General features: G+C 44.1%; 1 protein-coding gene across 3 annotated transcripts in view; it reads right to left on the bottom strand.

Moving 5' to 3' along the window:
* Positions 1 to 1,216: 1,216 nt before the first annotated feature.
* MRAS (muscle RAS oncogene homolog) overlaps positions 1,217 to 11,459 on the bottom strand; it is a 43,953-nt gene continuing 33,710 nt past the window's right edge. For all 3 annotated transcript variants that reach the window (XM_083755982.1, XM_083755984.1, XM_083755983.1), the window contains 3 exons: positions 11,222 to 11,321; positions 9,890 to 9,969; positions 1,217 to 1,542 (listed from right to left, as the gene is read on the bottom strand). In XM_083755982.1, the coding sequence (XP_083612108.1) occupies positions 1,443 to 1,542; positions 9,890 to 9,969; positions 11,222 to 11,321 (280 nt within the window). In that variant the 3' untranslated portion in view covers positions 1,217 to 1,442. The remainder of the gene's footprint in view (positions 1,543 to 9,889; positions 9,970 to 11,221; positions 11,322 to 11,459) is intronic.

Genomic DNA, 11,459 nt, shown 5'->3' with positions numbered 1-11,459 from the left:
CTCAGATTTGTTCCTGTTTGTTTCTGCACTTTGGGGGTTGCCAGGACAGGGATGTCTCTATCCTATGCAAAGCTGTTCACACCTTGGCTAAAGACAAATTAGGAACTGCTTAAAGGGCTCCAGTTGGTGTGAAGTTGGAATAAAAAACAATGTGCAGAACAGCAGTAGTTTGTACCAAGATACATACGCATTTGGGATAGCATTGTGTGACCACAGATTAAAAGCTCAGCACTGGAAATGCAGTTAATGGGAGTGTAAACAAAGCCACTGTCTCTCAATCTTACCCTACAGGGTTCTTGGGAAGATAAAAATAGGAAGGAGAAGAACCCTGTGTGTTACTTGGACCTCCTTGGAGGAGCGCTGGTATGTAAACATTTATCAATTAATAAAACTCAAAACTATTTGACTTCATAAATGAAAGGCAAGGCAAAGGAATTAATAATCTGAACTGGGCCTCACCCCTCACCTTTCAACACCAAAATGCATAGGCACACAACTGTATTCAATTTGCATCAGTATAAAGTTTCTCTCTTAAAACCAATCATACTCTTATTATTTTGTAAATAACGTTTTAATTTAAATATTGTCAGGATTAGCAAAACGACTGCTTTTCTCCTTTCCCCCCCTCATGGCAGTTTGCTAACAGAAATGCAGCCCCCCCTCCCCAAACTGGGATTAACAAGGAGGACAATGACAACAAACAAACAAACCCCTACGTCCTCTTTCACTGGCATTTTACAGACGGAGAGCTGGCTGCCCTCCAGGATCTGACACAATGTCTGGAGTCCCCAGAGCAGCTGGAATTCATTTTCTCCCTTCAAATCTATGCAATTTCATATGAAATTGCAGTTTGGCTGCATAGCCAAGTACTTCTGGGAGTGTACAGTGCAAGAACACACACACACACAGACACACACACACACACACACACACACACACCCTGCTGTTTCTTCCTCACTCCACACTTGCTGAGCAAGGAAGTTCCGACTGCCAGTCACCTCCCCCCACCCCAAACAACTGTACAAAATGGAATCATTCATGACTGTATAGAAACGGGCTGTGCCCAGAAATGTGTGCAAGTATAACCGAGAACACTGTGTCTCCATTACAAAACAAAAGATTGCCGAGATGGTGAATGTTCACAAATACTCCCAAGTCCTAGTAGTTTGCCCCCTGCTTTGGGGGCGCTTTTTTTTCTTCCTTTTTCTTAATAAAACCACCCTGTGCCGTTTGTCAAGCAGCCTTTTGGCTGAGCTTCAAAAATGCCTTTGAGGTTCTGCTCCCCGTCGAGTCCTTCCGTGCAAGGATTGCCATTCTCGAAACATTACATTGCAGTTAGGTGGCACATGGCTTCAAGGCTGGATTCTTCTTCCCGCTTCCTCCTTTTGAGTTTCAAATTAGGTTCAAGTTGGAATGGATTGAGAGAAAGATAGGAGAGACAGTCACAAAATCACACACTGCAGTTTGTGGGAGGTGGTTGCTCGGTCCCCACGCCACTTGGTCTTCCTCTTCTTCTTCTGACTTTTCTCTGGGACCTGTTGCCTGGACAGGAAAGAAAAGAAACAGGCTTTCAGGACAGAAGGATTTCTTTCACACAAAGTAACATGTGTTTGGATCTGCGCCATTGGCATAGCAATTGGGTGTGGGGATCAGTGAATTGTAAGTTTCTTTGAGTTTACAGTTCATCAAAAAGACTCATTGGTCCTAATGATGATGATGATGATGATAAGAAGAAGAAGAAGAAGAAGTGGTGAATGTAGAAAAAGATAAGCAACTCACACATCCCTCCTGCTTCCCTGATCTCTCTTGAAGAAGGGTACATACAGATCATATATTTAAAGAATACTTCCAACTCTCCAGCCTAAGAATCCTGGGAATGGTAGTTTGCTAAAGATGCTGGGAGCTGTAGTTCTGTGAGATGTAAACTACAGCTCCCAGGGATTCTTTGTTTGAAGGGCAGAATGTCCCTTGAATGCACTTTAGATGTATGGTGTGGTCACAGCAGAAGCTTTCCCCCCTCTTTAAAAAAAATGGTAGACAGGGTTTCGCTACGCATACCTGTATGTGTGTGTACATTGAGTTAGGTCTTGAGCTTTCTGGGCTGGAGTCAATTAACAGGGTGTGCAAACAGTAGGGCTCCCACTAGTCCAATAGCACTTTCCTCCTCCTCCAAATCCACTCTGAAGGGTCAGGAGTGTGGGTAATTGCAGTCAAACATAACTATGCGTAAGTGCAGTTAACATAGAGGAGCCTCTTCCTAGACACAACTACTAGGTCATGCCCCCTTACCTCCATGAAGGAGGAAGTAAAGCTGCTTCTCTTCCTTTACTCTCTTTCTCTCTCTGTGCCATGTAATCAGTCAACATTCAGACCACATGTTTGAATCTATAGTGTGTATTTTGCACCCAAGAGCAATCTACCAATGTTCTTCTTGCTGCAGCATGGAACAATGCTTGAATCAGACCCTTGGATTTAGTAAGTAAAGTTTTTAAACTTACTTAACAAGGTGTGGTGTGTTCATTGCTAAAGTGGTAGAGAGAGGGGGCAAGCATTTTAAGGAAGACTAAGTGGGATATGCAAAAGGGTTTGATGACCTATATTCCACACTATGTCGAGGGTTAATTCTAATAGTGTTTTTAACTATGCTGGGGGCTCTGGGGCCCTCTGTTTTGAATCTAGATGCCCAGCCGATTCTTTTTGTTAATTACCCACACGTGGGTCAGATCTATTTTCCACCTCCACAAGGAGAACCCCCAGAACTGCACAGCGGGGGGGATCTTTCCATCTGGCAAGCAGAAATACTTGAGCTGATGGAATGATCATAAGAGTGCGATGCTGAATTCTTTCCTCTGTCTCCAGCATTCCGAGGCCCTTGGAGCGAAGCAGACTTCCCTCCCTAACAGCTGGTACAGAGTTGTGCCCTGAAGGGAGAGCAGATTTTAATCATTATGCTAAGTACTCTACTAATTAGAGCCTGACTGAACTGGGGACCTTGCTGTGGCTAAATTCGCTCGGTGTAAAAAGTGGGCATGGCTTGCTCTGTGCACTTGGTCTCTTGAAAAAGAAAAATTGTCATAGCATCTGCTTAATCTTTTGTATTTGAGCACCACCTTCTGACCCCAGCTATTTCGCTCTCCTTCTCCCAAGGAACAGAGATGGATTTCCTAGAGTGAAAAAAAGAAGAGGATGGTGGATCAATCTCTTCTTCCCCTTCACTGTTTCTCCACTAGATCGCACAACCTTCTGAAGTGGCTTTGGATTTTTATTTTTATTTTAAAGTTGGTAGAAAGAGGCACATGACCTGTATGCAATAGTGACTGATGTCCAACAGAGGAGCTACCCTCTCAACAGCTTACTTGAACAGAACTCGGGTGGGGCAGAGCAGTGGTTTGGGTGGGGCTGCATGGACATACCAACAGAGCCAATCTGGGATTCGTGGCCTGCAGCTCTCCATTCAGGTAAGCTGCAGCTATGCTGGGGTCAGGAGTTATGGGGTTGCCATAGTTATGTTGCACCACCCTTCCTGCTATTCTTTCAAAACCTGTTGTGAGCAGAGGTGTCAGAAACATGCAAGATACCAAGGAGAACAGGAACTCGCTCACACTACTTTCATTTCCCTCAAAAACTATTTTCTGTCTCTAGTCTTGAACTTTGACAGCCGAGAAAATTCATGTCATAGAAAAGGTGTGTTCTTAAAATAAAGGAGCTGGTAGTTTCATCTAGTGGCTGCAAGCCCACAGCATCTAATGTGGTGAGTTGAGAGATGGGCTCCTCTACCCAGCCTTGGTCTCAAGAACAAGAGACTTTGGCCCCAGGATGGGGAACCTGCAAGTCACTGAATGTTGCTCTCCTCATCCTTGAACATTGGGCTGGAGTTGATGGAAGTTCAACAGCCTCTGGAGGGCTACAGGTTTCTTTGCTTCACCCATTCCAAGGATGCCCTCTGTCGCTGATCTGTAGCCCCCTCCATTTCCAGCTCAAGGTAGACCTTTGCCATTTCCTCCCATAGGACTTGGTACAAATCAGTGAATGCAGAAAGGTGCCAACGTAAGTATTTTCTGTATAGAATTTTGTTGAAAGGGCAGAACAAAATGTCACTATGGTGTGGCATGGCTGTGGCTCTGGTTCTGAAGTGTGTGTCATGTCGTTTAGGTGTAACACCAAGAGCAGCAGCATTTCTCAAGCTTTTCCCTTCCACTGAATCCTCCTTCTCTCTCACATCCCTTCTCTGCCAGCCAGGAAAAGCCGGAAGAGTCTTGCAATGACTGAAAAGCTTGTATGCTGGAGAAGCAGAGTCTATGCTGCCTCCTCTGTGCAAAACTGGGGCTGGTGGGCATATAAAGCCTCCATTCTAGCAGAGCTTCCTAGAGAACACAACTGCAAGGCAAGGCTGGGTTCTCTTTCCTGGCTGAATGGGTCAGTGTGGCATAATGGACATATACAAATGCCAGATGTCCCATTCCAGTTAAAGGTCTACAGTTAATGAAGACGGGAAGGCAGCACAGAAATCCATTTTGAGATGGATTAATGAAGGGATGCCCAACAGGTCGATCACAGTCTACTGGTAGATCCCCATGAGGTTTTGGTTGGTCGTGGTTGATCGCCGGGTCCCTTTCCTTAGCGTAAAATAGAATTCTGCAGAAGTGAAGACGGAGTTTACTCAGCGAGGCTGTTTGTTTCCCCAGCGATCTGTTGGTGAGTGGCTGTCCCCCTTTCTCCCTAAAAAAAGCTCAACATCTTTGCCCTGAACCCTCCAAAAGGGGGTAGATCACTGCCAGTTTTTAATTCTGTAGTAGATCACCGTCTCTTGGGAGTTTGCCACCCCTGGATTAATGGATAGGAAGACAGCTGAGGGAAAGGATCTTACTTTATAGCTAATGCTACATGGATGGATGGGGAATGGGTCATGCACAACATAGGGTGCAAAGTGACTTGGCCAGCTCAGAGCTGAGGACACTGCAAAACATAGCATTAAAAAGAAAAGGTTGCCCTTTTAAACTGCTCTGCTGGGCAGCTAGGGAGACTGCCAGCTTCAGGGATATTCAAAGAAAGAGAGAGGCTTACAAATCAGCATTGCTTCACAGAAAGCAAAGAAATAAACAAAGAACAGCAGCTCTCCTTATTACGTAAGTTTGCAACCGACCTTTCTATTTAAAACATACTTATTAGGAAGCATGTCCTATTGGACCTAATGGAACTTACTTCTTTGTCAACGTGTTTTCCCCTCACTGGATAAAATCAGCTACCTGTCTTTAAGGACACAGCAGAGCATGTTAGTGACAGGTGCCACATCATCCCTATGAAATTCCAATTGAATGTGCAGAATTTCTTATGAGTCACAATGAAAATGAGGAAGATAATATTTATAGCATTTTATTTTCAGTGCAGAATGGAATTAATGGTCACTCACATTCTGATTCCATGAATCTGCACAACGTCATTCACATATGGGCTGGGAGGCTCCCAGTCCTTTTTTGCAGAAATATTGGCTGTATACACACTATACCTTTAAAGCTCATTTGAAGCACATTCTCTCTCCCCCCCCCCCCCCACGAATTATGGGCCCTGTAGTTTACTGAGTTGCAACTCCAAGCAAACCAGAATGACAAGAATTCTTCGAGGCGGGGAGGACATGTGCTTTGAATAGTGTGTACGCAACCCTTATGATGCCCAAGTTAAGCAAGTTTATGTTGTGCTGCTATAAAAATGGTTTGGCTTGTAACTGGTTAACTGCATGAGAAGAAAAGAATTGCAGTTTACTCTCAAGGCCTGAGAAATAAAATGTATAGGTGATCTTGGGTTGCCAGTGTGCAAAGAAACTGTCTGACACATAGTCACCTCTTTAGTAACTGTGTCTTGTGAGTTTGGTGTGTGTGTGTGTGTGTGTGTGTGTGTGTGTAAGAGAACCCTAACCAGAAGGAAGACTTTTAGGTTAAAGCCCTCTGGAAAGCCTGTGAACAAAAGGGGTATTAGTAAAAACAAACAAATGGAAAAAGGACAAAGAAATAGATTTCTTTAGAAGTAACTCCTATTTTGAAGATAATTTCAAAGTATCGTTAAACACCTAACTTGCAGACAAGCCTGTTATATGACATTCTAAACAAGTTTTAATAAATTGTTTGAATTTTAAATTAAAATTTAAAATTCTGGAGGGTAGGACTCCAACCAATGGCTTCAAGTTGCAAGAAAGGAGATTCAGACTAAACATTCGGAAAAACTTTCTGATGGTAAGAGCTGTTCAGCAGTGGAACAGACTCCCACGAGAGGTGGTGGACTCTCCTTCCTTGGAGGTTTTTAAGCAGAGGTTGGATGGCCACCTGTTAGGGATGCTTTAGCTGAGATTCCTGCATTGCAGGGGGTTGGACTAGATGACCATTGGGGTCCCTCCCAACTCTAAAATTCTATGATTCTAAGTCTCCCAGTCTGTTAGGGTGCTCCCAGACTGTTACTAATTTTGGGTAGGATTCAAGCACACAGCAGAAATTCCTGTTGCAAAGTTATAGTTGACTGAGAAGTCTTGTGCAACACGCCTGCTTCCCCAGAATGTCAGACTTTTGGCAATAAAGAAAGTGTCGGGAAAACGGAGTGGAAATTGTGGGATAATACTTGCTTTGACGCAATGTCACCTAATCTCCCTGCTAGCAAATCAAGCTGATTGCTCAATAAGCAGGTCCTCTGGAAGTGCCCTCAGCTACTGTGTGTGGGTGTGCAGTGATATGTGAACAGGGGAGTATTTAGAATTTATTTAATGGTGGCAGCAGAATTCAAAGGAATAAGGTAAGCAGGTACCATCATTGTATAAGGGTTAAGTAGTGTGGATTCTACCTGTAAAAATACAAAGGTGGAATGGTAAAACAGGAAGGCTTTCAGTTCTGTATCAGACACATTAACACACACAGCATTGTGGCAAAATGGGGCAGAACTGTCACAGGTATTTTCATACAAGGGAATCAAAAGCGATGCTTGCTTCGGGTTTACTATATGAATGTAAATCTGGCATTCTCACTCACAAGTTAGGAATGGATGAATCTGTCCATTTCGGTCTCTCTTGGTTTACCATTATTCCAGTCTTAGATTCAATCTTAATTTCTTCAGCAGTTTGCCATTTTTTTTAAAGATCCTCATGAAAATGCATCATAGATCCATTCTCCACCAGATCAACTCCAACAGCAGTGATGCCCTAGAACTAAGGCCCGAGGACCGGATCAGGCCCAATTGCCTTCAGGATCTGGCTTGCAGACTGTCCGTGGGGATTCTGTTTGGGCTGCGCCATTCCCCCCCTGCGCCATTCGCCCCCCTCCCTCACACACACCACGGTGGCGCCTCCTCCCTCCCTCCTCCTGGCTTTTCCCCACCCTGCCTAGAGGAGGAAGGGAGCTGGGTTGAGCTGGCTGGGCACCATTTTAAGCAGCCCCTCTGCAGAGCCAGCCCTTGCGCGCCACTCAACTTCCAGCCGCCGCCCTGGTGCTCCTGTGGGCAGTCCAGAGCTCTCCCCGCTGGCTGTGTGGCGGTGATCTGGCCTCCGCTGCTGGCGGGAAAGCTCTGGACTGTGGGAAGGCCTCTGGAGACCATCCCGCAGTTCAGAACTCACTCCGCTGCTGCTGCGGCTGCTGCAATTCGGCCTCCGCTGCTAGCGGGAGGGCTCCCATCCCACCCCCAAAGTGCGGAAGAGGTGCCAGCAGCAGGAGACCCCCCCATCCAAACAATGACGATCATCAGTGCAGGTAAGAAAAAATAATAATTTTAATTTCTATCAACTACAATACTGTTTGGCCTGCCGTGTGCTCTTGCATGGAATGTGTCCTTTTAAAATGCACCTGTGGGTTATTTGTGGGGCCTGCCTAGTGTGCATAGTAATTCATTCATTCCCACCCCCCCAATATAGTCCAGCCCCCCACAAAGTCTGAGGGACAGTGGACTGGCCCCCTGCTGAAAATTTTGCCGACCCCTAGAAGGCAATTAGCAAATGGAAAACCAGAGCAACCAGATGCTTCGCCATCTTTATGATGAAGATTCTTTGGGCAGAACCAGATGTTGCCCAATTTGCCACAGTGCCGTGAGTGCGCCTGTCCTTGACGCAAGATTTAAACCACGGGGGCTGCACCAGCTCAGCTCCGAGGGATTCTTCTCAGTGCCAGCTTTACTAATGAGGAAAATGATTTGAAAACAACATGGCACAATTCCAGCTTGCATCTGTCCTCCCAAAGCGACTTCTCCTCACCACCCACTCCCTATTTCTGCTGCCAAAGGAGATGATCTAGGATGAGTGGGTAGTGGCACCTGCTTTCCTGAGAAACAGGCATAAATCAGCAAAAGATATGACTGCAAGGAAGAAGGAAGCGCCACGTATTTCTCCTTTTCTCTACACTGCTTGGAAAAATGGCCATGATAATGGCAGCGTTTCTGCAGGCCTATATCCTCAGCTCAACTAAGGCAGGGGGAGGGGAGAGGCATCACACAAGAGGCATCTCTTGTACATGAAATCTAGTAAAAGTGACCATTTCCATGGAAGCACATTTTCCAGGTGGAGTTATTTTTCAGCAGATTCATACTCATGCCAGTTCAGTGGGGCTTATACTCAGGTAAGCATTATAGTATTGCAGTTTTAGTAGGCAGGTTGTGTAGAAATTCAGCAAACAAACCCCCTTGAAGAAAATCTGCAGCCAAACTGGAAATATAATCCCAGTTTAGACAGGACAGATTGATGGTTCATCCATTCCACCACAGTGGGTTCTCAACTTGAACTGGCAGTGCTTTTTCCACTCGATGGGCAAGTAAAACAACGCGGCAGCTAAATAAATGGACAAAGACATCCAGTGCTTTTGGACTTTTGCCAAAATAAGATATAGAGGAAAACCAGACACTGTAATTCAAGTAAGAGTAATGGAAACTTCCAAGCTAAGTGGCAAAGTTGAGAAGAGAGGCACGTTAAGGCCATATTTTAGACTTTTGTTTACATAAAAGCCAACTGGACTTTCCTAATTTTCTATGTGGCAGAATATGGGTTCATGTTACATTGGGCCACTGTTGCATATGAGATTCATATGAGATTTAAAGGAGGTATTTCCAGTTATGAGGAGTCTCTTCTATTCCAGAGAACATTCTCAGGGGCTGTACTACGTAGCTGGTTTCTCATTCCCCCAGCTAAGCACCCATACCCAGTCCGAGGGCTTTCAGGCTAGACTGGAGCTAAGCACCTCTCGTCTTAGAAATGGATAATTACCCTGAGCTAGTGGTTCTAAGCAGGGTTCTCAGAAAACCTGGAGCTCATTTGAAACTTCTCTAGGGTTTCAGCATAAGAGAGTCCTCTTCCTTGAAAGGCACCTTGCCCACCATTACTGATCAGGGTGCAGCTGTAGAAGAATGTTCCAGGAGCAAAGTAAGTTTGATTGGAGGCTTAAGATGATTGGATAATACCCAATGAACACTAAGCATGGATCTTAGGACCTGCCCCAAATTACCTAGCAAAGAATTTTCCCCTCCCAGTTTTCAAAGAGAAGAAAGTTTGAAAGTCACCGCCATAGACCATCTCAGAAGGCATCAACCTTCAAGGATCAGGTGATACAATGGCCTGAGCTGGAAGGGGCATGTTGAGCTTAGATGACATCATGTCATCAGAACTCAAGGCTGACCAAGCTCACATGGGCCATTTGAGTTGATCATGTGGACCATCTGTGATAGAACAAATGGTTCCACAACTGATCTGGGATAAGTATTATGCTACCAAGATGGTCATTTGTGTGCTGAAATATATATGTAAACCTTGCATTATATTAAAACTGGCAGTCAGATATGAACTAGCTCTTGCTTCTAGCATGTGGATGATAGATTCATTAAACCCTTGCAAACCATGTCAGTATTTGGCCAACTCAACAGGATGATGGCTCACCTGATTACTCGAACAAGATCATGGAAGGCTTTGTCAACATTCAATGGGGGATCCTTTGCACTGGTTTCTATATATGGAATCTGGAAAATAAAGGCCCAGTAACTCTTAAATATGTATATTATTGGGGAAATGGTTTTATGTAAAGATTCTCGAGAAAGAAAACATTTGATTACACAGTAGGGATTCCATTATAACAAAGAAGGAAGGTGGCTTGTACCAAATATAGAGTTTCATTTTTATTTCCCCAATCTGCCTGAAGACAGTTTGAATAACTAGAAGCTCAGAAAGATTAAAGAGCTGTTCACAAATAGAGCTTGTCACACTGATACTTGATAATGAGGACAAGAAGAGGGTGGGTTATATGTTCCAGGGTTTCTTCTGCTACATTTTGTACACTATTCCATGGCAGAAAATGACTTGACAAAGGTGCTCTCTAGTGGCATAGTTGCACTATAACCTTGCATCAGTTTTATACCAGTTTAACTGACATAGTCTCATGTAAAGAAACTTGGGAATGGGTAGTTTGGAGAGAGCTTTGCCATCCCTCTCAAAATTACAGTTCCCAGAGTTTCCTGGGGAGAAGGAATGGTTGTCTGCAAAATACATATGTACTTACAAGGAGATCCATATTATTATTACTACTTCATTTTTAAACCACACTTCATCCTGTAACATCCCAGTGTGGGTCACAACATAATCAAATAAAATACAGTAGCACATAGCAGAACAGAAGACCATGGAAAAGGGATATTCAAAAGCATTCATATGAAATATAGAAATTTGCTGCTGATGTAGCCCAAGCAATGATAGTAAATTTTTAGAATACATACAATGTCTTTATAGTGCAGTGGTACCTCTGGTTATGAACTTAATTCGTTCCGGAGGTCCGTTCTTAACCTGAAACCATTCTTAACCTGAGGTACCACTTTAGCTAATGGGGCCTCCTGCTGCTGCCGAGCTGCTGGCAAGCGATTTCCTGAGGTAAAGTTTTTAACCCGAGGTACTACTTCTGGGTTAGAGGAGTCTGTAACCTGAGGCATTTGTAACCCGAGGTACAACTGTACCTTATTTTTTTTAAGCCACCTTGTGGAAATTTTTGAAGACACCATAGAAATTTCTGAAATAAATATATTCATATATTCCAGAAAAGACAGATACTTGGTGGGTTTGGTGTACAAATGGGCACATGTGCATGCAAACAGTCAACCTAGTCATACAAAATATAGTGGGTTTTTTGCCCACTATAACCTATGTACTTCCAATAGGCCATAGGCTCTTACAGGTCACTGAATGGTCAAAGAAAACATCATGGAAAGAAACCAAAATACTTACATTGTGCTTTGCTGCCATTTCCTTTCCTTGCTCCCGGGTGATTTTCCGCAAATGCATTAAGTCTACTTTGTTGGCCACCAGAATCATTGGAAAAGATTCCCTGGAAGAAGTGAATCAAGAGAGAACATCAGTACAAAAACTCCCTGCTTCTTGGGGGTCACATTATTTCTAGTACCTGAAGAAGACAGAAACCACAAACGAAAGCACTTGCTGCTTAACTGAAGAACAGAGCTTGATT

The sequence above is a fragment of the Podarcis gaigeae genome, assembly GCF_964106915.1.
Source record: "Podarcis gaigeae genome assembly, chromosome: 1".
Lineage (NCBI taxonomy): Eukaryota > Metazoa > Chordata > Lepidosauria > Squamata > Lacertidae > Podarcis > Podarcis gaigeae.
The sequence above is the reverse complement of the archived record's forward strand: the minus strand, read 5'-3'. Positions and strand labels throughout refer to the sequence as shown.